The 25539-nt window shown below is 37.0% G+C and overlaps 1 protein-coding gene across 18 annotated transcripts in view; it reads right to left on the bottom strand.

Annotated features, from left to right (window-relative positions):
• Window positions 1-342: 342 nt before the first annotated feature.
• The window catches only part of SPATA18 (spermatogenesis associated 18), a 79750-nt gene continuing 54553 nt past the window's right edge, over window positions 343-25539 (bottom strand). For 9 of the 18 annotated variants that reach the window (XR_004230401.1, XR_004230396.1, XR_004230397.1 and 6 more), the window contains one exon: window positions 16678-16803. Coding sequence is in view for 3 of the 18 variants with exons in the window: in XM_031943825.1 (XP_031799685.1) it covers window positions 16721-16803 (83 nt within the window). In the remaining 15 variants the exon portion in view is untranslated. Of the gene's footprint in view, window positions 520-2744; window positions 2791-16439; window positions 16804-25539 lie in introns of those variants that run through there. The other 9 variants (XM_031943825.1, XM_031943826.1, XR_004230399.1 and 6 more) reach the window with 6 other exon arrangements.

Here is a 25539-nt window from a genome sequence, read left to right as displayed (position 1 = left end):
AGAGATGCAAAGAAAGGTAAAAAATAGCCCCTATTCTCAAAGAATTTACAATCTAATGGAGAAGACAATAGCCAAACAGCTTTGAACAAACAAGATAAGAGATATGCAAGATAAAATGGGAATTATCTCAGAGAGAGGACTGGGAAAGTTTTCTTATGTAAAGAAGCTGGGTGCTGGGGCCTCTGTTCTGCATCTGTCTTTGAAGGTCTGTGGCAGCCTGTGCTGCCCTAATTTCCTTGATGGCTGTATCTGACCTCCAGCGGAATCTTCCATCTTTATATAACTTGCCCTTGAATCACAGCTGTACCAAACAGGAGCTTCGAGGGCTTCAACCAAGTGGAGTCATTGACCTTGTCTCTTTATTCTTTTTACCTCATTATATTGATTCGCCCAACTGAGCTTATCTGCTTTCTTTCATCCAGCTCTTGGCAAAACCATTATTGTTCACTTTCTCTATTTTTCTACTCTTCAGACTGCTTTTAGAGGGAAACTCTACCTAGGTCTGTTTCTCACTGGTTCCTGGGGGACAGAAAAGAATGTTAGTCCTGATGCTGGATATCTCTTAACTTTACCATTCGCTAGCTATGTAACTTTGGATAATTCATTTAATTTCTCGAGTGTAGATTTCTTTGCATAGAACATTGAAATATTACCAGCCCTGCCTCTCCCCCCCCCCCTCCCATGGGATTGTTGAAAGGAAGGAAGGAAAAGAAGAAAGAAGAAGAAGAAGGAAGGAAGGAAAAGAAGAACAAAAAGAAGAAAAGAAGAAGAAGAAGTAGAAGGAAGAGGAGGAGGAGGAGGAGAACAAGAAGAAAGAAGAAAGAAGAGGAAGAAGAAAGAAGAAAAAGAAAAAGAAGAGGAAGAGGAGGAAAAGAGAAGGAGGAGGAAGAGGAGAGATTGATATCTATAGATATCTGTACAACAATTATAAAAATCAAAAAAGTTTAGATATCACTATCTTTAGATATCTACATTAATGATATATAATATAGATATATCTACCTCATAATATATTATATAACAGTGTCTATAGATTTCATTATACAGATATAGTACATGTATATATCATAATACATATATTATATCTATATAACGAGATCTAGGGATAGTATTATCAATCTATATCTACATGGAAGTGCTTTGAAAGATATAAAGTTGTATATAAATGTAAGAGATTTTAATTTCTGCCAATAATATTATCCCAAGTTTCTTTTTCTTCCCCCAAACACCACTTTTCTTTCTATCACATGGCAGAATGTCTCCCTTTCCTCAGTGACATGATGAATGATGTGAGGACATCTATTGTTCTTCCCTCCGTTCTCATTCCATTCCTGTCTCCTCATGTCCCTAGCCTCTGTCTCAAAGATGCTTTTAGAAGCCAGATTTTTTTGGGTATTTGGGACACTGTTATGGTTCAATACTAGATGGTTCAATATAAGATGGTAAGACTGTCTAATGCTGATTTGGAATTAGAGGAGCAAGGTTCAGGTACAAGCCCAGATACTTTCTAGCTGTATATTCTTGAGCAAGTTGCTACTGTTTCCTAACTGTAAAACGAAATTGGATTATAAAAGGGCTTCTTAACTCAAGGTTTACTGACCTTCAAGGAGTCGGGGGTTAAGTTTCAGAAAGTCTATGGACTTGAATGACGGCCTTATTTTCATTCAAATTTAACTAAAATTTGGTATTTCTGTCAGTTATATGTTCTCAGTATAATTAACATACAACTGTGCATAAAAACACATCCCAGAAATTTAAGTGTTGTTCCTCAATCATCTTCATCAGTATTTTCTGTGATTTCTTTTTTGACCCATCATCATCTAGGATTTCATTTTTAAGTATTTGAGTCTGGTTCTTTTCTTTGTGATCTCTGAAATCATTATTTCTATTGCTTTTATATATAAAGTATGTGTTTACTATTTCTGACTCCTTTTTTTTCAATATCTCAATGTCTTATTGAAATAGTCATTTTTTGTAAAAAGTTCCATATGGTGCTGAGAATTCTTCGATTATAAATGTAAGTAACAAGATACCATAGTATTAGCAATTTCTGTGACTTTCTGAGCAATAAAAATTACAGATGCTTTCACAGCTCAGTACAAATGTGTCAAAAAAAAATCTCAAAGGAATCATTTACAGATATCACTACTTCAAAATTACCGTGTCTACTAGAGCTCTACCTCCAGAATACAATCTGTCTACAGACTATATTTCGCTTTCACTGGTTTCCTTTGTAACCATATATATTATATTTTATATACTTAAAAACAGTATTCCGAGTAAAGGTCCATAAGGCCTTTTCAGAAAGGCCTTTGAAACAAAAAGTCTAGGAATCTCTGAGCTAGATATCAAAGTCCCTTCCAATTCTAAATTTATAAAGCAGCTGCCACTCTCAGGAAAATAAATGCAACTGAAATGCAGATATTCATTCAGAACCAAATATATCATACCCTGCCCAGAAATCTGACTATAAAGTCCAATGTTCCAACTGAGCCTTATCTCATAGTCTGGAGAACATGCCTCCAGGCAGCAAGAGCTCATTCTTCCAAAGCATAGATACAGTTTTGTCTGTATTGTGTATTTTAGCTGCAATGCCTGCTCTATAATTTGTATCTGAGGATGAAACTAATTCTAAGACTTCTGATTGGGAAGCACCTAGATGAGTGTCTGAGAGAAAGAATTCCCAAAGGAACAATTCCACTTAAGATGGAAGAATCTCTTTTCCTTATCAATGAAAGGCTTACATAAAACAGATCCAGCCTCTGGAGTCAACTGCTATTCATGGTAAGCCTAGAAAAGAAGGGATATGAAGTTAATGAAAAACAAATGTCAGCTTTGGCCATAGATAAGGTTGACGTAACCCGTTTTTTGCCCCCTCTTCACTGTTAATAAAAAAAATAGTTGTTAGAGCAAGATAGAGCCTAAAGAATATGAAATGTTTCTTAACCATTTGAGTTCCCTAGCTGAGCTTTTCATTGGGCATATGTAGCATATGGCATTGACATTAACACAGTATTTAATATGTCACTTTCAAATTAATGGATATAGTTCATAAAAAAACTATTGGCTCGAGAAGAAAACCCTTAGATTTTTTGAACAGTTAGACTTTTTCCTAATTGCTTACACACAATAAATGTTCTTTTTTTCCTTTTGTCTAGAGCCGTGAATTTATGGATCATATAAGATAATTTATATAAAGACTGTTGCAAAATTAAATATACTATATAGATGCAAATTATTACTATAATCCACTACAACACAGGGAACTCCTAACCTGAAAACTCTCTTCACCCATGCAGAACTGCAGCTTGCCTCCTGAGGGCCCTAAATTGTTAAATGACTTTACCTTGGGGAAAATTGCTAATAGCATCTATATCCAAGGTAATCCTTGAACCCAAGTATTCCTGACTTAAAAGCAGACCTTCTGTTGACTATACTATTCTCTCTTTTTGTAAAAATGTTAGAAATCACCTCATCTAATTTCCTCACTTGAAAGATGAAATTGAGATGCAGAATAATTTCAGAAAGCTAATTAGGGTATTATAATGGGTGGTTCCCCCAAAAAGCAAGAAAGAGAAATTGAGTCTTACATGTTTGTGAGGAGAAAGTTATATTGAACCATTAACATGAAATGATGATAATCTGTGCACTAAAAGATGCAAATAGGCATGGCCGAGGAAGAAAGGAAAGAGATAGTTGATAGTTTTAAATTTTGAAACCCATATTGAAATGTCACAAAGTTTAAAGTATCTCAGCAACAACAACAATAACAAATTGCTTCCCAAAAATAGTCTAGCTAGTGTCTGGCCATCTTTTTTTTTTTTTTTTTTTTTTAAAGAAACTCTTCTTTACTCCCTAACCGAGTCTCTTGAAGTAAGCCAAATGTAACTTGAAGTTGAAGGGAAATTTCACTGCTTTTGTGAAATAGAGATAAAGAGAAGCTTCCAATCAAGAGCTTGTGCAAAGATATGGAAACAGGAGATGGAAAATCATACAGGGGAAAAACAAATAGTTCACATCAGATAATTAATAATTTGCCTCTTTGAGACTTAGAAAAACTGAAGGTCAGAAAAGAGCAAAAATGGAAATATAAACATTGAGACCAGATGCAAAGGAAACATTCCATACCTTAGACAGTATTGGGGCTTAAATAGCTCAATTGCATGTAAAAAGGACAGAGAAGCAACGGATAAAGACTGCATTAATAACATTTATCCCTAGCTTCCCATCTGCATAAAAGCCCAGTAGGATTCTTAGAAGTATAACCACGTATTGGTGGGAATATACTTTGGTTTTTTTTTTTTTTTTTGTTATGCCTTTGCTAAAGAACAGCCTGTTAGCTGGTTGTTAAGAAAAAATACATCGGTGGGGGCTTGAATGTTAGAATTAAAAGGATAACTATTCAAGGATTTACTCTAGAAACATAGATTTAATGACGCAAAACATTTGGATTCTTAATGTGCTACTATTCCTCCATGTAAACTTCAACAAAGCACTCTCTCCAGGGACATCAGATTCCTCCTTTGTGAAATGAGGTTGAGTTAGAAGATAATAACAGTAGCTGACATTTACATAACACTTTAATATTTGCAAAGCACTGTTTGAGATCACAGAAGCCCCACATAAAGGTAGATACTTATATCCTTATTTTAAGTGAAACTCGAAAGAGATGGGACTTGAATCTAAGGCTCATTTGATTCCAATTTCCTCTTACCCCTATACTACACTGCGCCTCTCAGTCCAGTCTGACCATTTGCTTATTCAGTTGATTACCTCATATTCTAGTCTATGTTATTTCAGATAACTCTCAACACGGCACAAAATGTGGCCAGATGAATGTTACTCTGAAAATATCAGTTCTGACATCTTCTGACTTATACATCTTCCCTCAAAAAATACTTTTCCAACAGGCGCAGCCAGAGTAACCCATTGAGAAAAGGTATAGCACGACCTTGGTGGATGCATTGCACAGCTTGTGTTTCATTTCAACTATCTCTCTGTTTCCTGTGAACATCATTTGATGGATTGCTGCTGTCAGAAGACCCCCTTGGTTTCCAGTAAAAAGTGGAGATTGCACGGCCGACATCCCAGATGTCCAGTGGCTTGGCCTATGTGGCATCTGTGAAAACATTAGTGGTGTGTTTCTGTTTTCCAACTTTATGTGAGAAAAATCTAGACTGGAAGTTTTCCTTTCCAGCATGAGGTTTGGTCTCTGTCGACTTTCAAATATCTAGGTTAAAAAATAAAAAAACCTTAGAAGATTTGGAGCAAATATTGTCAAGTGTTACAATTATTATTTGAGTTACAGAAGCTTTGTCAGATAGGACTAATTATCTGAAGATCTTAAAATAGTTTTAAAATGTTACCTTGTCCATAAAGGGAGTCTTCCATGGGGGGAACAACTGCTGGGCTTGGAATCAGCAAGACCTGGATTCACAAACTGCCTCTGACGTTACTAACAGCGTGATCCTGGGCAAGTCAACCATCTGAATGCCCTTGCAAAGGTCTTGCTCTTGGTAGGTTTTCTTAAGTTGGAGTTTGCAAACTTATTTGTATTTCTATAATGATATCCCAGTATAATCGCTTTTCTCTGTTAATCCCAAGTATTTTATTTTGTGCACTTAAAAAAAACACTATTCTGAGAAGGTTCACCCAAGTGTCCATTATATTATAGTTTCTTAAACTGTGGATTGTAACCCCATATGGCTGTCACAAAATGATGATTTATTAGCAGTAAATGTTTTATTTGTATACTATTTTCTATACCTGTATTCTAGGGTAGCATACAAATTTCTCTGCAAAAAAAGGGGGTCATGAGTGAGAAAAAGTTTTAAAAACTCTGCATTACAAAAATAAGGTTCAGAACCTCTGCTTGTTTACTAAGTAAGAGCTAAGTTACTATGGACATATTGAAAAGTATTCCTATCATGTGATTCCCCAATATTCGTGAGAATTTGATCCAGTAAAATTCACTGAAAGTCACCAAAACTTGCGTATAATAGGCTTTTTTAAAAATAGAAACCTAAAGTCTACAGAACAGGTAAAGATCTGACGTTTTGTATTCAAAAATTACCTACTTGGAGAAAAGAAAAAAGTACAGAAAATTTTAAATATTGAATAATGTTAATAAGAGTCTTTGAGTAGCCTTAAACTGAATAGTTCAGTAGCCATATAGTAGAATATTTTAAAAATATAGTAGGCACTCAGACATTTGCTTGAATGAGTGAATGAATACAATCTCATATTGTGTCAAAGACCTGTTAGGTACAGAACATTTAGGGTTTAATTTCTACCCTTTGGAGTGAGTTTCTAGCTGTGTTTTGATGATTATTTCCCATTAATTTGTTCTTCAATTCCACTTGATGCTATTTCTCCATTCCAAGATTTCTTCTTACAGCTAAAATAGACTGAGTGTCCAATTCAGCCTCACGTGGGCCTGGGTTGACACTGGGAACTCCTACTAGCTCAGTGTGTATCTCCCCAGGATTTGTCGCCTGGAAGGACATCCAGCTTCTGCGTGTTAGACAGTTAACTTGATGACTGGTTGACCTGATCTAGGGGCTGGCTGACTGGTGCTCTCAGAGCAGCGCTGGAACTAGATGGGCCCAATGAGTATGAAGAGACCAGATGTGCTGGGGCTATCCCAGCTAAAATACAAGCTCTATTCACAGGAGAAAAACCATTAGTTCCTGAGGTTCTAACACTTGGGTTCAAATTCTGCCTTTTAACTTTATTAACCGTGTGACTTTGAGCAAATTGCTGGGTCTCAGTTTTCTCATCTCTAACAAGAAAAGTGGACAAGTCATTTAAGATTACTTCCAGTGAGTAGAACCAAGAGATTGTTGTACCCAGCAACAAGAAGATGGATGATCAGTTCTGAAGGACGTGGCTCTTTCCAACATCGAGGTAATTCAGGCCAATTCCAATAGACTTGTGATGGAGAGAGCCATCTGCATCCAGAGAGAGGACTATGGGGACCGAATGTGGATCACAACATAGTATTTTCATCTTTTTGATGTTGTTTGCTTGCATTTTGTTTTCTTCCTTGTTTTTTTCCTATTTGAATTAATTTTTCTTGTTCAGCATGGTAATTGTGGAAATATGTATTGAAGATTTGTGCATGCTTAATATATATGAAATTACTAAGGGAGGAGGTGGGGAGAAGAGAGGGAGAAAAATTTAGAACACAAGGATTTTATAAGGGTAAATGTTGAAAACTATCTTTACATATATTTTCAAAATAAAAAGCTAAAAAAAATTTAAAATAAAACCAGAATAAAAAAAAAGATTCCTTTCAGTCCCTGCTCTATGATGCTAAAATCTCCCCAAAATGCCTTTAAAAGAGTCATATTCACTGACTGAGAGGAAAGAGCAGAGAAGACTACAGGATTTCCCAAGTCAGAGATGAATCTGTTCTGAGTATAGAGTCCTGTGCTACTACAAAGTTTTTGCCTATTCTCTAATTTACAAATTAGTGTAATAAAAATGCGAATGGAAAAGAGCCATGGGTTTGTAGTTGGATAACATGGATTTAAATCCTTTTTCTTCTCCTCATTCCCTATGTGGTTTTGGGCAAATAATTTTCCCTTCCTCCACCTTGCTTTCCTCATCTGTGAAGTTAATAAGAATAGATGATCTGTTCCCTTCCTATTCTCAATACTCTGTGACCTCTTAGTAGAATGCTCATCCACTATGACCCAATCATACTCCTCAGGGAAGGCAGTGCTGGAATAGTAGAAATCAAGGACCAATGATTTCCATTCCATCAGAAAAGTGAGAAACAGGGAACTATCCCCTCTTTTATCTTCTATTACCAAGTTAGCCCAGAAAATCATGCAAACAAAGCAACTCAATTCAAATGGAATCATAGGATAAGGAAAAATACAACTCTTTTGATTTCTTATAAATTATTTGCTAAATTGGGTTTTTCCCTTCATTGACAAAGTGCTAAAAGTGATCTTAGCATCATGCTCCATATTCAAAGTCCTGGGTCAAAAACCAGTCATCCAATCCTAGTTATAATTCAGCAGCTATTTTGTATGGTGGTGGCTCCAGTCCTAGCCAATTCTTTGTGACTTAATTTTGGGTTAACTTGGCAAGGATGCTAGAGTGGTTGGCCATTTCTTTCTCCAGCTCATTTTACAGATGAGGAAACTGAGGTAACCAGAGGTGAGTGATTTGCCCAGCATCACACAGCTAGTAAGTGTCTGAGGGCAGATTTGAACTTAGGAAGATGAGACTTCCTGACTTCAGGATGGATCCTAACCACTGTACTACCAAGCTGTCCCTCAGCAGCTGTATCTAGCTATTCTGACTGATTACTCTTGGTATAACTAGGTGCTAAGCTCAGCTGTCCAAGCTAGCATGAGAATGCTATCAGCACCCTCTAAATTTCAGAATCCTGAAAGAGAGACCTGGTCTTCTCTCTCTAGTTAAAAGTCTGACTGTGAAGTCAGTGGAAGAGGGCCACCCAGGTATTGCAAACAGTCTTCAATTTATGTGTACACCAAGTTTTGCCATTTGATCTTAAAATTTGATCTTAGTTCCAAAAAAGCAGAATGTCTGATTTAGAAAAATGAATAAACAAACATGTCTTCTGTAGACTAAATAATGTCTCTCATTTATGGAAATTAAGTTACTCAAATATATGTAGTGCTAGGATTAGTAAAATATGAATTCATTCTAAAATGCCTATGATTTCAAAATAGCATTCACCATCACATATTTATCATTCAGCCCTAATAATATATGTATGAGTCTGAAACTTTATTTTACTTTAAAAAAGGTATCCTCATATTTGAAAAGGTTGGAGGGTAGATGCAGGTGTTTCTGGGAAATAACAGAGGTGTTTTTAAAAGAGTTCATTAAGGGAACATTTTAAAAGAGAAAAAAAGGAGTGAGAAGGAGGAAGGGAGAATAGGAGAAAGGAAGGGAGAGAGGGAGGGAGGAAGGAAGAAACAGTGAGAGGGAGAGAGGGAGGGAGGAAGGAAGAAACAGTGAGAGGAAGAGAGGGATGGAGGAAGGAAGAAACAGTGAGAGGGAGAGAGGGAGGGAGGAAGGAAGAAACAGTGAGAGGAAGAGAGGGATGGAGGAAGGAAGAAACAATGAGAGGGAGGGAGGAAGAGAAGAGGAGATGGAAGGAGGGAGGGAGGGAAGAAGAGAGAGAAGGAGGGAAGGAGAGAGAGGGAAGGAAGAAAGAAAAGAGGATGAGGAAGGGAAAGGTAAGAGAGGAAGGTAAGAGAGGAAGGGAGGGAGGGAGGGAAGAAGGGAGGGGATAAAGAAGGGAGGAAGGAAAGAAGGGAGGAAGGAAAGGAGGGACTATTACTCCCAGGATCTCTTGCTGTCACACTCTCTGCATGGATGGCTTCCTTCCCCTAACACCAGACTAATACAACAGCGAACCCAGATTGATAAAGTGTTAGCTGACGCCACACTTAACAACTAAATGCCCAGTGTTCTAGGGACCATTCAGTCACACATAATTCAAGCAGCAAGCATAAGGTGGAGGGAAGTCCTCACTAGCAGACATGGTGCTCTGTTCCCCTGATAGAACATTCTACCTCGTGTCCAAGGGCTTTCCTGAGGTGGCCCCTGGTGCCTTGGATGCCCCCTTCCACCTCCCATCTCTTAGAATCTCTGGCTTCCTGCAAGGTTCAAGCTCAGCACCATCTCATATTGGAGGTTTTCCCAAGGACTGAGTAATTCTTCTCTCCCTTTTACTGCATAGCTGTTTATCAGTGCACATGCTATATCCCCTCCCACCCACCCACTACCTTCTTAAGGGAAGTAACTTTTTTTTCTGCATCCCTAGTAAAGTGTAACAGGGAAGTAACACAATGGATAGAGCGCTGGACCTGTGAGACAGGAAAACCAGAGTTCAAATGTAGCCTCAGACACTTACTGGCTGGGTATTTAATACTGCTTGCCTCTGTTTCCCTATCTGTAAAATGAGAAAGAAATAACAACTCCAGTATCTTTGCCAAGAAAACCCTGAGTGGAAAAGTGACTGGACAACAATAAACAAAGTATCTTGCACATAGAAAATGCTTAATACATGTCTATTGAATTAAATTGAATTAGTGCAGATACTGCATGATTTTGCAGCATGCAATTATTTCATGACTAATTATTGCATGATCATTATTTTAGGATATGATCTAACCTATTCCTGGCATTTCTAACCTGTGCAACACTGAATCCCATTATATTTATAGAATAAATAAATTATTATTACTATATTAATACATTGGGTAGTTACATATTAATTATTAATAGATTCTATTTATTATATTTAGTATTTCTTGGCAGTTCTCAAGAAAGAACCTCAGTGTCCTACGTACCTTGAGAATAAATAACAACTAATCAATCATATTTGGTATTTCTGATATTTTAAAGAACTTATGTTTCCTGGCACTGAGTTATACTGTTTGAGCATATAAAAGCCTTTCCAAATTCGAGGAAGACCCCAGTATCAGTTTGGCACTCGACCCACAGCTACTCACAGGTATTTTTCTTATGGATCCATTTAATTTGAATGCTTGGGAAGGACTTGACTTGCTAACTGGAAAGAGATCCTGCTTAGAACAACTGAAGTAAATCCAACCCCAGGGACCATTGTGACTTAGAGGCCCAGTGCAGCCAAGCTGTCTGCCAGTCTTGGCCAGTGCAGGTGTAGCTCAGCCCCGCAGGAGCATCCGGAGACTCCTAACAAGAAGGTGGGGGAAGGCCAAAACATTAAACCATGAGCTCCCAGATGGGAAATTAAATGGGTCAAAGTAAGCAAAGCAGACCTCCCCATTCCCAATCAAAGGAAAACCATTTCTGGAAAGTCATCTGGATATCCTTAAACATTGACCCAGAGAAAAATAGCAGCACTCTTGGATCTTATCCCCCCAAATCCATCGAGATTGGAGGATCATTACTGAGAAGATAGAGCAGAGAGAATTGAAGCACCATGCTATAATGGGAAGGGTTTGAGATCTGACTTCTTCATTTACTTGTCTCTTGTATAACCTTATGCAAATAAATAATTTATTGCAACAAATATGCATTAAGTACCTACTCTGTACAAAATACTGCACCGGACACTTTGGAAAATTAAAAAAAAATTAGCTAAGAAATGACTCTCACAGTCTGATCACAAAGAAGTTCCTTGACCTTTTTGTGTTGTTTGTGTCACAGGTTTTTTGAGTAAACTAGTGAAATCTATGAGTCCCTTCTTGAAACAATGTTTTAAATTCATAAAATAAAATACATAGGGAATCTTAAAGGGAGTGAGTTATGCTGATGTACATTTATCAAAATGTTATTTTTTAAAGATCTATCTAATGAATAGATACGTTTTCCAGAAGCTTACGTACAAATGGGGACAACAAATACAAGATCCTCTTACTCCTATTCCAGAGTATGTTCCCTATGTCAGACTATCTACAAAATATCAAAAATATGAAAAAAAAACTGAAAGTAGCTTACCTGAATTATTCACTTTCTAGTTGGTCACATTAGGATCATATAAAGAGTCATGTGTTTTATATAGTGTTAGATTGCCATTTGAAGTTAAATTATCACTTATTTTTTTAATAAAATAATTGAACTTTGCTCATTTGAGCATCTTGAAAGCTTTCAACTTCAATATTTCAACACTCCAAAAGATGTTAATTCAGACATTTCTTCTATTGACAGAGATCCTGATCTTGCCCATTGGCCAAATTTTTTTATTGTTGTCACCAGATAATTGTGGTAAAATGATTTTCCCGGGATTAAAGCAGCTCTAGTAAGTATCAAATGTCTGAGGCTGGATTTGATCTCAAGTACTCCTGACTCCAGAGCAGTGCTGTATCCACATAGCACCACCTAGCTGCTTTTCAAACTTTTGGTCTGATAATAAGTCTCTTCACACTTAACTAGTACATCAGCAGGAGGTATAGAGGCCATTACCAAGCCCATATTGGAAGCCATCCCAGCTTGTTAGAACCTGAAAGGATCGAGATTTTGTTAGCCTTTGCCAGGAACCAAAATGTACGTTCTTTAGAATGTTAAGTTGGAAAAGGTCAGAAACATTCTCAGTGCCAACATCCTAATTTTGTAGGTGAGGAAACTAAGGTTCCTTATCCTCTATGCTCCTTGTCCTGAGCCCAAGTTGTGGGGCTTGCCCCAGAAGTATAAATGTTTCTAGTTATGGCTTTATCCTGGCATAATGGATATTGTCTGTCCAACCATATTTTTAAGCAGGTGGTTTTTTTGTAAATAATATAGTGATATATTTCACCTTGCCTCTCCAGTAGTAATTACTATAAAATGATCCTATCCCCTTTTTCCCAATTCCCTGGCCTTTCTTTCTTGATTTCTTTCATTTAAAGTTCTAGATCAATACTATTTCATAAAATAAATGTGTTTTCTAAGAAGAGAAACTTGAAAACAAATTTCTGCATGTAGAATTCTATTCTTCAGAGGAATTCAGTACAAAAATAACAACGGGTTCCTCTGCCCAAGGTTCTGTCACATAACAGAATACAATCGTCCTGAAGCATGTTTTCATGCCTTTTAAATCATACCTTTAAAGAACTAATATTTACCCTAATAAAAGTCCCAAATTTTGACAATTTGTTATAATACACAACTGCTTTTTCGTCAAGTTTCAAAGGAAAAACAAGGATGGTTTGACTACAAGAAACAATGGAATGAAAATCATCTATTCTGACTGCCTTCCAGCCCCCCAAATCAAGTATTCTTCAGAAGGGTAACATCCTAAACTGGAGCTAGTTTGTACCCAATTGTTAAACTTTGACATCTAGGAAAAGGGCAAATGCTACAAATTTGATTTAGTTTTATTTTCAAATGTCTTGACTCAAAAAAAGTGATGGAAAAAATTTATCTAGATTAAACAGGCTTACAAGAATATTATTGTATATATTTTATTTTAATTACATTGATCATGTTTTCCAGTTCTTTGTTAAGATTCCTGACTGTTAAAGGTTCTGGGCCAAAAAAAATGAGATGTAGAATTATAGCCAAGCCAATGACTCAAAATACTACAAAAATCATACAAAATACAAAAGGGAGGGTTCATGTACTGAAAGACCTACAGCTAGCTGCAAGTAAATAATGAGCAGACTCACTTGCTGAAATCCAAGGCCAATGGAGCCAGAAACAGACTTAAAGTAACTTGAATCCATTCCATGGTTTACAAAATCTGTGCACTTATTTTCAGTGTAACAACTACATACCAATTTGCAGGCTCTTCAGAAATGTAGTCAGAGCTGGAAGGGACCATGCAAGTTGTTGACACACATTGGTTCAGTTGATCCTCCCAGAAACCCTATGAGGTAGGCAGGGACCCAGACACAGTGAAATCAAAAGATTAAATAATGGAACCTGGACTGTCCTTTCCATTATACAACACTGTCTCCTCCCTAGCATATGATGACCTTGGATACCCTGAAAGTTTGTATACAGTTAGGTCCTGCAGGGCATCCCTAGCTGAATGAAAGATCCCAGTGTAATGGATCCTCAATCAATAATTATTAACTGATTAACCAAAGTATACTGACTATTACGACTATTACCTTGGTCTAGGGCAGGATGGCCTACTAATTTAAAAATTAATAATAAACAAAATAAAAACTAAAGCCAAAAACTTTCTAATGTCAGAGAATCACATGAATCCATCTTTAACATTTTCATAGAATCACAAAACATTTAGAGAGAAAGGAACTCAGTGGCCATATAGTACAACTCATACTGATAAGCAGTCAGTCAATCTCTGCTCCAAGACCTCCACTGAAGGACAATCCACCACTGTCATGAGTGGCTGCCCCTCCTATGAACCTATTGATCATCACCACCAATAGCTACCCTGTTGTTTCAGACAACATTGGAATGATATACTAACTTTGCTCTTTTTGGCATCAAATGAATCTTCCACCATCTGGCTTCAACCTAACTCTCTAGTTTCATTTCCCATTTTCTCCCTGATCATACTAGAGATGGCACAATGGATAGAATCCTGAGCCTGGAAACAGGAACACCTAAGTTTGAATCCATCCTAAGATGCTTACTACTTGTATAAAATGGGTATAATAATAGTGCTTATATCTCCTAGGGTTATAAAATGAGTAATATTCACAAATATTACAAATGTAGCATTTGTAAAATGTTTTGCAAACTTTCTATAAAACTTTACACAAATTTATTTAAGATTTATATAAATGCTAGCAGTCAAATTGAAGCCCTCTCAGTTCTTTATGCTATATTATCAAGGAATGACATGGACAAGTCATATCATACAACTGTAACATCAACCTTTATGAATTTGCAAAATAGTCTTCCATTTTTAGGGTTCACTCATTTTTTTTATTTCTTCTAGGCTTCTGCCTTCAAATTCAACGTAGATGGCACTTTTCCTGGGAATCTTTACCTAATCCAACCAGCTGAAAGTTTTTTCTCTCTGTAAAAGTATTCCAGAGAACTTTGGTACTCTAGCTTGCTCCCACGCATGACTTACCTTATCTGAGTATATGTTGCTTTCCCAGGGGAAATACAAGATCCTTGAGAGCTGAGAGTGCCGCATTCTTTTCTCTGGATCCTCAGTGCCCAGGGCAAGGGCTTGCCCATCTGTCAATGGCTCTGTGATGTCAATAATTTGAGGGTTGTAGCTTCCCATCCAGCCATGTCTGCCCATCTCACAGGACTCTTACCCATGTCCTTTTATGAATTCATCATAAGGGGTGCACCCAACTTCTTACATGACCTTCTTTGTGTTTTTTTACATCATAATGATATCAATGGATAATTGTCTACCATTATCCTTCCCTTTGTTCATGTGACCAGATCATTTGTCTTCTTTTATAGTAAAAATATAAATACCAATACAATTCCCTTCTTGCCGCTGCATAGTGTAATAAATAGAGGACTGGAGTCATTGATTCAGGAACTTTAGAGCTTATCTGGTCCAGCCTCCTCACCAAGCAATTGGAGAGAAGGATCTAAGAAAGTAAGATCAAGATCTTATTATTGGTTGTCTTGGGGAGCGGAGAAGTAAGGGATGGAGGGAGAAAAATTTGGAACACAAAATCATACAAAAATGAATGTAAAACTATCTTTACATATATTTGGGAAAATATAATGCTGGTGAGAAAAAATAAATCTGAAAAAAGTAAGATCTAAGTTGGAGTCCTGCCTCAGAAACTTACTAATAGTATAATTCTGGGCTTCTCTTACCCTCAATTGCTTCTCTGTACAATGGGGATAATAATAGTACCTTCATCACAGAGTTTTTCGTGAGCATTAAATGTTATGATATATGTAAAGTTTTTGAAGTGCTATAGAAATTACTATTATACATACATATGCATGTATATATATTTTGCATACATATGTATATTGCATATGTGTATATACACACATATTTATATATACACAGTATTTTTGTTGCTCAGTTGTGTCTGACTCTTTGTGACCCTCATTTAGGGTTTTCTTAGCAGAGATACTGAATGATTTGCTATCTCCTTCTTCAGTTCATTTTACAGATAAGGAAACTGAAGCAAACAGAATAAAGTGACTTGTCCAGAGTCACATAGCTAATAAGTGTCTGAGGTTGGATTTGAATTCAAGATAAGTCTTTCTGACTCCAATTCAGGTATTCTATCCAATATGGCACCACCTACCTGTATATACCAAAAACTATTAATTATTATGTACTTGTGGTCATTGGATGAGGCTCTCATATTAATAATACAAGTTATTACAGTACAAAGTTGATATTTATAGTCACTTTATATATAAAAATATATGACATGTATAAATATTTTATATAATATATAAAAATATATAATATTTTACACTTTAAATCCAGGATTCTTAATACCCTCTTTACCCTTTTCTACCCTCATCCATACTCATTGCAGAAGCAGGAGGTCACATGGGACTGAGAAAATTCTTGTATTTATTACCCCTGCTTCATGAATTTGTTGTTCAGTCATCGCCAACTCTTTGTGATCCCTTTGGGGGCTAATTGTGATGCTCTTTGCAGGTTTCTTGGCAAAGATATTAGACTGATTTGCTATTTCCTTCTCCATCTCATTTTACATATGAGGAAACTGAGGCAAATAGGCTTAAGGAACTTGCCCAGACTCAGACAGCTGGGAAGTATCAGAGACCAGATGTGAACTCATGAAGATGAGCGCTCCTGATTCCAGGCCTGGTGTTCTATCCACATAGCTGCCTTGTTTCATGGATTGCCACAGTCAGATGATTCATCATTAAACAATCAATAAATCACCACTGGTGATGAGCTTCTCTGTGCTTCGCTAGACTGGTCCACAGAAAACAGACTCATTCTATTCCTGACACCATATTTGGTGCCCTTCTCAAATCATAGGACCTCCACGTTTATCCTTCACTGACCTAGTCTTTAAGAACTATGTGGCAGAAGCTTTACATATGTTTGCCAAATTGAATTTATTTTCCCCAAAGTACATGGGAAGATTTGGTGAATGGAGACTGAAGTGGTATGAGTGGAATCCATTCTGAAAAAGTCCCTTCAACCATGATCAAACAACACATCTTCAGCTGACTGTTTTTATAGACTGGATGTCACTAGGCCATCAGAACAAGACTTGTCTTTCGCTACCTGCCTATGTCCAAGATCTCTTGGGAGGTTATTCTTCATTCACGAAAGAGATGTTTTGGCGAAGAGGTAAAAGCACTTGTCGGTGGGGGTTCAAGAACATGATTTGCCACTCACTAGAACCATCGACTGTTTCACAAAAATCAGTTTGTCCTTCCGAGCCTTAGTTTCTTCACCTGCAAAATATGAATAATAATAATATATGCACTATTGACCTCACAGTCTAGAAATATGAGGAAAGTGTTTTAAGTGCTATATAATGTTGTTATTATTATTTCAAATAATAATAACCATTCTTCTGCATGCTTCTACAGGGCATAAGCTACTCTGCTAATTAGCAACTGCTTCATTGATTTCTGGAAGCCAGAATCCACATAGATATAGGATCCCAGCATTGGCCTTGAGCTTGGGTCCTCTATGTGACTTTTATTCAGAGGCCTCACTCTAAAAATCTTAGAAGAATGACTGGAGAATAAAAGGAAATCCAAAACCGAATCCTCTATATCTTGGCAAATACTTCGCCAATCAAACCTAAAATTAAGGCTAAATTTTTAAAAAAGCAAAGATTTAAGGCTAAATATTAAAAAAAAAAAAGTAAATCCTCTAGCTTTCCCAATTATGAGTCAAGTGCTCAAATTATGGACTCCTTGTCCCATGGTACTTTGCACATGAGCCTAAAAATTATACATGGAATCAAGACAACTCTGAGATACTACTACGTACTTGTCAGATTGGCTAAAATAACAAGGAAAAATGATACGGAATGTTGGAGGGGATGTGGGAAGGCTGAGACGGACACTAATACATTGTTGGTGGAATTGTGAATACATCCAGCCATTATGGAGAGCAATTTGGAACTATGCCCAAAAAGTTATCAAACTATGCATACCCTTTGATCCAGCAGTGTTTCTACTGGGCTTATATCCCAAAGAGATCTTACAGGAGGGAAAGGGACCTGTATGTGCGAGAATGTTTGTGGCAGCCCTCTTTGTAGTGGCTAAAAACTGGAAACTGAGTGGATGCCCATAAGTTGGAGAATGGTTGAGTAAATTGTGGTATATGAATGTTATAGAATATTATTGTTCGGTAAGAAATGACCAGCAGGATGATTTCAGAAAAGCCTGGAGAAACTTACACGAACTGATGCTGAGTGAAACGAGCAGGGCCAGGAAATCATTATATACTTCAACAACAATACTATATGATGATCAGTTCTAATGGACATGGCCATCCTCAGCAATGAGATGAACCAAATCAGTTCCAATTGTTCAGTAATGAATAGAACCAGCTGCACCCAGTGAAAGAACTCTGGAAAATGAGTGTGAACCACTACATAGCATTCCTATTCCCTCTATTTTTGTCCACCTGCATTTTTGATTTCCTTCTCAGGTTAATTGTACATTATTTCAAAGTCCGATTCTTCTTGTACAGCAAAATAACTATATGGCCATGTATACATATATTGTATTTAGCATATACTTTAACATATTTAACATGTATTGGTCAACCTGCCATCTGGGGGAGGGGGTGGGGGGAAGGAGGGGAAAAATTGGAACAAAAGGTTTTGCAATTGTCAATGCTGAAAAATTATCCATGCATTTAACTTGTAAATAAAAAGCTATAATAAAAAAAGAATCATACACAGAGAGAACAAAATTAAGATCCCTGGGTCTGCGATATAAACATAGCACAGCCAAAACAGTGTTTGTTTAATTTATAGAGAACTTCAGAGTTTTAACAGCCTTAAAGTCACAGTGTAATCACTCTTGCTGTGGATTTAATTATGTGTTAACATTCCCTCCATCCCCTCACCTCTCTCCCCAAAAAGATATTAAATTGGTTTGCCTGCTTTTGAGTTTCAATTACATTAGCTTAAAGAGCTTTCCTTTCTGCTGAGTTTCACAGAAGGGATTTGGAAACACTGTAAAGCAGTCGCCACCAAGTTTTATAATACAGACATGGGCTCGCCAGGTCCCATATTAAATTTTGAAGCCAACTTGAGATTTAGCACTCTGCTCTCCTTTCTACTATACTTCAAGGACAGACACGCCAACATGGACCTGCAAGATGATTATTTTGGCCAAATGCTGTTCACCTCTTTGAAATAGGTAGGAGATAAAACTATCTATGAAGGGCAGAAATCTGTCCCCATATCAATTCAGTGCCAGACTCAAGTTGAGTCTGGAAAGGAAGGATGATATGGTTGGTCTTGGGCACTTTCTTTAAAATGGAGATTATGGGAATAACCAACTAATCCAAGAAAGAGGCCTTGGTGAGAAAGCCAGGGAGAAATTTCAGAGTAAAGAGGTCCCAGGAGCAAAGTGAACTCTGAGGGTGAAAAGGCTACTGGTGGGACAAAATAGAGCAAGTCCAGAGATTTAGGAACAGAGCCTTGAGGAGAGAGTCTCTTTCTGGTTAGAGAACCAGGGAATATTTGGTGTATGTCAGGAAAAGGGTCATGTTCTTCTAAAGCAATGAGAGCTAGGTATGAAAAGAAAGCTAAGAACAGATCAGGTAGAATAGCAACTGAGGGACTGATAAGGAAAATGCTGAAAAATTCTGAGAACAGGAGGCTTCTTACAGCAGGGTGGTAATACTGATAATAATCAAATTATAATCATCAGTATAATGGGAAGTGAATAGATGGAGAGCTGAATCAGGAAGACCTGGATTCAGGGGCATTCAGCTTTAGAGAGTTTTTATTTTTAAATGTTCAGTAGGGGTTGAGAAACCGACAAAACATTATAAATTCAGGACTTGGTTTATGTTTATTAATTGCCTAGACTAAAAAAAGGATGGAGAAAATATTTTTTTAAATATAGAGAGTCCCCTTAGGGAGCCAGTTGTTAAACCCTTTATGAACACATCACTGCCTGGATTCAAGATAAGTCCTAACTCTGATGTATACTTATAGTGTGAACCAAAACAAGAACCTAATTTGTCAGTGTCCCAGGTCATTCTCTAAAATTGTAGGTTGGAAAGAAAATGTATACCTGCATTAGTGAAGGAGTTCCCTACATGATAATGATCATCAGTCTGGTTTAAAAAATAACTGGATTTTATAGAGGGCCTTAAGTTTTTTGAAATACTCCATCAATTAATTAGCAAATATTTATCAAGTACCTACTATGTGCCAGGTACTTTAGTAGGTGTATATATAATACATACATATATATGTATATATCATCAAAATAAAGTGAATAAACACAAATATATACAACATAATTTGGAGAGAGGATACTATTAGCTGGTAAAATCAAGAGATGCTTCATGAAGAAGATGGTATTTGAGCTTCATCTCAATGGAAGAGGACTCCGTGAAGCAGAGGTAATGGAGGCAGGTATGTGGGATGGTCAATACAAAGTCACAGATAGGGAAGATGGATTGTCATGTGAGAGGAACAGAGAGGAGGCTAATTTGGCTGAATCACAAAGTATGGGAAGGAAAGTAATATCCAACAAGGCTAGAAAATTGGGTTGGGAACATTGTGTAGAGATTTAAAAGCTAATCAGATACATTGTTGGTGGAACTGTGAATGGATCCAACAATTCTGGAGAGCAGTTTGGAACTATGCTCAAAAATTTATCAAACTGTGCATACCCTTTGATCCAGCAGTGCTACTACTGGCTTATATCCCAAAGAGATCATAAAGAAGGGAAAAGGACCCGTATGTGCAAGAATGTTTGTGGCAGCCCTTTTTGCAGCGGCCAGAAACTAGAAACTGAGTGAATGCCCATCAATTGGAGAATGGCTGAATAAGTTACAGTATATGGATGTTATGGAATATTATTACTCTGTAAGAAATGATCAACAGGATGAGTTCAGAGAGGCCCAGAGAGACTTACATGAACTGATGCTGAGTGAAATAAGCAGAACCAGAAGATCATTATATACAGCAACAGCAAGATTATATAACGATCAACTCTGATGGGCGTGGCTCTCTTCAACAATGAGATGATTCAAAGCAGTTCTAATTGTTCAATAATGAAGAGAATCATCTATTCCCAGAGAGAGGACTATGGGAACTGAGTGTGGACCACAACATAGCATTTTCACTCTTTCTGTTGCTGTTTATTTGCATTTTTTGTTTTCCTTCTCAGGTTTTTTTTTCTTTCTTTCTATATCTGATTTTTCTTGTGCAGCAAGATAACTGTATAACTATGTATACATATATTGGATTTAACATCTATTTTAACATATTTAACATGTATTGGACTACTTGCTATCTAGGGGAAGGAGTGAGAGGAAGGAGGAGAAAATTTGGAACAGAAAGTTTTGCAAGGGTCAATGTTGAAAAATTACCCATTCATATGTTTTGTAAATAAAAACTATAATAAAAAAGCTAATCAGACAACTTTGTAGTTTATCCTAAATGATTAAAAAAAGGCTCTAGAGTTAATGAAGGAGAGGAAACCCTCTCCTTTGTGTTTATTTGTGTTTAAGGAAAATTCTTTGGCAGTGATCTGGAGGATAGACTGGCACAGGGAGAAATTTGAAGCAGAAATTCTACTTAAAAATTCTTGCAGTGGTCCAAACCAGAGGTGATGGGGGACCAAGCTAAAGTAACAACTATCGGAATAGAGAAAAGGAAGCAGGTTTGAGAAATGTTGTAGAGGGAGAAACAGCAACATTTGGCAACTTGTGAGGCATGAGGGAAAATGAAAAGAAAGAAGACATAATGAACCTAGGAGAGTAGAAGGATGGTGATTCTTCAAATAGAAAAATTTAAAAGGCAGGAAAGTTTAAAGAGAAAGACAAATTCAGTTTTGAGTAAATTGAATTTAAGATATATTGTTTTAATATCTTTAATATCTCATCGTTTTAAATATCTAATAGACAACTGATGATACGGATCTTTTTGTTTTGTTTTGTTTTAATGTACACTTTTTTTTATTATAATAACTTTTATTGACAGATGATGATATGGATCTGAAAGCTTAGGGAAAAGACTGGGAACTAGATATATAGATCTGGGAATCAACTGCCTTGAAATGGAAGTGGAAATTACAAGAACTGATAAGGTTACAAGGAAGAATAGAAGAGAGCCCAGGACAGACCTATGGGGGAAGCTGCACTAGTGATGATGAAGAGGCTGAGGAGGAGGAGTCACATAGATAGATGGAAGGAAAACCAGAAATGAGTAAAGTCAAGAAAACCCAAAAAAGAGAGTATCCAAGAGGAGAGGATCTTTACCAGTGCCACATGAAGCAGACACATTGAGAAAGATACAAAGTGAAGGGGAAAGCCTCCTAATTTGTCAACTGAGAGAGCAACAGTATCTTTTGTAATCTGGAAGCCAGATTACAAAGAGAAAAGATAAAATGTTGTCTATGTTGCAGGAGGAGGATTTAGGAGGAAAGAGGACACATGCTTGTCTTTAAGGTTGAAAGACTGTCACATGTGGAATTAATCAATCAATCATCCAGGAAAGAGCAGTACCCTGAAAACTCAGAGAATCCAGAGAATTTAAGAAAGGGTGTTCAGCAGTTTCTAACGTGACAGAAAGGTTGACCAGAATTAGGCTGCCCTCAGAACAACGCTGTAAGGTAAGTACTATTATTATCCCCATTTTACAGATAAGGAAACTCAAATTCAGGAGGTTAAGTAACCCAACTACTAAGTATTTAAGGGTACATCCCTTCCTGGGTTCCCAGTAATACTTCTGGGCAAGGAGATGAGGAACAAAAAGAAAAAAAAATAGGCATACAAGACAAAGTTCGAGGCTTAAATATTAATTCCTCGACTTTATTTTTTTCTAAGTTTTTCCAGCACCAGGCTTTGTCATTCACCCTGCAACTGCATCAACTTATATGGGTTGAGCCCTGCTTTTATAATGTAAGTTCCTTGAGGGGCTCAGTAGCTTTTGCATTTGTATCTATAGTTCTTAATTTTGCATTTGTGTCTATAGCTCTTAGTACAATGCTTCGTATATAATAAGCTCGTAATAAATGTTTTTTTAAATTATTCATCTTCAGAAAATTTACTTAAGTAGAAAGACTTCAGATGTTTACTGCTAGAAGCAAAGCAATATGTGATCCCCAAGTAACGTCATACTCAGGATTAAGACACTTAGTGGGAATTATTTCCCAACAGATAATGATAAGCAATCAATCAAAGCATTTGTAATATTATAAAAATGATCTGCCTGCAGTCCTTTTCTCTTTTTCCCACTCAGACCTCAGACAATCTATTTCCAAAAAAAGTTGGTTACAAAAACAAGGGAAGAAACCAAGTAAGAATAACTTTGAAAAGATAATTTGTGTAGCACCCAAAGCCATATAAAAATGTGTGGTTAGTGGTGTTTGATCTTCCTAAATGAAAAAAATAAGGTGTTTTCAAAGTGTCACATAAAAAAAATGAAGAAATTATCACATCCCGTTTACAGCATAGTGACATCTGTAGATCCAGCTGAACAACATTAGCTTGTGGACTGCCACATCATTACGAGCAGATGTTGCCTTCAAAGAAGTGAGACAAAAAGGAGGGTTTAGGGGATGGGGAGAAAATTTCTAAATATAATTTAAATATCTATCTCATTGCCCAGCTCTGAGATCTAAATCGTTATCTCAACTGTAGTTCTTCTTGACTGCCCTGACAATCCTAGTAAGTTTCAAACAACCATGACCTTCACCACCACCCCCTCCTCAAACCCGATGGCCTTTGGCAAGAAATCAGTGGAAAGGCAAAAAACTCTGAATTTCCTCTTTCTCCACTCTTTGAATATTGTTTGCTGTTTGTTTATATTATTTTTTGGCACAATGGCCTGCTTTCCCAGAAAAGCTTTCATGGTGAAGCCTTCAGTTGGGTTATCTCTGGGAAATCAACCAGAGAAAGTCAAAAGCAACGTGGGTAATTATTTCTTGAAGACATGCTAGAAAAGGCTTCAATTCTTTTTTCTTTGTTCTGCTTTAGAATGGGAAAGGAAGGTTAGGGTTAGAGATTTCTGTCTCTCTCTGGGTGTGTGTTTCTGTGTCTGTATTTGTCTCTGTCTCTCTGTGTCTCTGTCTTACTCTCACTGTCTCTCTTCCTCTCTTTCTTTGCTTCACTCCCTCTCTCTTTCTTTCTTTGCTTCACTCCCTCTCTCTTTCTTCCCCTTCCTCTTCTGCCTCTCCCAATCCCTAACCTCATTTGTATTTTCATTTTGTCTGTGATTAAAACAGAGAACAGTAGTTCAAGTAACTTCTCTGATGGATTGAATTTTGCCAGATCCACTTGATAGGATGGAAAATAGGGGCAGAGAATGTTTTTCTCTTTGCAAGGCAAGTAGTTGGAACTTAATAAATCATGGTTGGATTGTATTGAATTGAAGTGACCTGAAGTGAATAGCATCACAAAAGGCAAGTCTCTAGGCTTATTCCCCCAAGTGTTTTCAAATGATGTATCTTTTTTTTTTAAATTAAAAGGCTTTGTTGGTTTCCCCAGATGCTATGAAAAATTCCCTGCTTTTATTTTGGAAATCAATACCTTCCAAACTTCTCTAGTTTATATAATACAGTCATTTTAATTGGTCACAAGATCTCAAGTGAGAGATACACAAGTTAAAATATATTTACGCCACTGCAAATAAATGGTAAGAAATTAACTGCAACTTCAAGGATACCCATCCATGTCTTGGAAAAACAACCAGCAGAACCAGGGCAAACAGGAAGCCAAGAACAGCTCCTTCTCTGCAAGACACTTCAACCTTCATCTGCCTGACTAATGCACGAAGTCTGTTTTACTTAGCAGTGTTGATGCCCCCATTGCTTTCATCTGTGGAGTGCCCCATCTGTATCATATGCATGAACTAAAATATAAAATTAAAATTCTGCTGGGGGAACCCAAGTCAATTTTTTTCAAAACATTGCTGGGGGGGGATTTTTGTTTAATTCAATGTGAAGACTCTTTTATTTTGGTCCTATTTATGGTGAATTCAGTTCCTTGGCTGAACTGGAAAACATTTCACTCTATAAAAACGTGCTGTGGTCAACTTCTAATTATTCCACCTTCTGTCAGCAATGAGGAAAACAGCTTCTAGACACTGCTGTTTTTCAGTTAAAGAAAATAATAAAATGGAGCACTCAGCAGAAAGGACTCCTATTTCAGAAGACAGTGATAACTGAAGTGAAATGTCTACAGGTTGAGTTAGGATTTTTCTTCCATACCTGTGATTTCAATGGCATGGAAAATTCTTCCCTCTACCAGAGCAGATCAGCAGATCCTGCAACACATGGGCCTAGAACATAGCTGAGAGGCTAAGTCACTCTTCCAAGGTCACTTAAACTGACTCTAGAGTCTATTTACAATATCACATTGCCTCTCACAAGCCCAAGATAGTTACCAAAAATGCTTTTTAAAAGACAAAGAAAGATGGTATAAAGCAAACATTCTGTTAAAAAAAAAAAGAAGAAGAAGAAGATGGTAGAAGACCCTGGAAGCCCAGTAAAAGGCAAGGAATTGCTTCAACATGATTTGATTTCTCTCTGTAGATCAATCAGAGGACAGCATTTATCTGTGAAATGAGAAAAGAGTTTTGGTTCTCTTCTACATGTTCCCAATTGACTAATTCCCATCAGCTTTTAAGAAGTTTTATTATTGTTATTATGATGAATCACAATAGCTAGCATTTATATAACATTTTAAATCTTGTAAAATGCTTTTGTGTTGTTGTTCAGTAATGTCCAATTCTTCATGACCCCATTTGGAGTTTTCTTGGCAGAGATATCAGAGGGGGGTTCGCCATTTCCTTCTGCTTCCCATTTTACAGATGAGGAAATTGAACCAAACAAGGTTAAGTGACTTGCCCAGGATCACATAGCTAGTAAGTATATGAAGCTGGATTTGAACTCAGGAAGATGAGTCTTCTTGACTTCAGCCCCAATTCTCTGCGTACTATGGCACCACCTAGCTTGACATTTGCTGCATAAAGCTGC

Source organism: Sarcophilus harrisii, chromosome 6 (genome assembly GCF_902635505.1).
Source record: "Sarcophilus harrisii chromosome 6, mSarHar1.11, whole genome shotgun sequence".
In the NCBI taxonomy this organism is placed as follows: Eukaryota; Metazoa; Chordata; class Mammalia; order Dasyuromorphia; family Dasyuridae; genus Sarcophilus; species Sarcophilus harrisii.
This window is presented reverse-complemented; position numbering and strand designations above follow the sequence as displayed.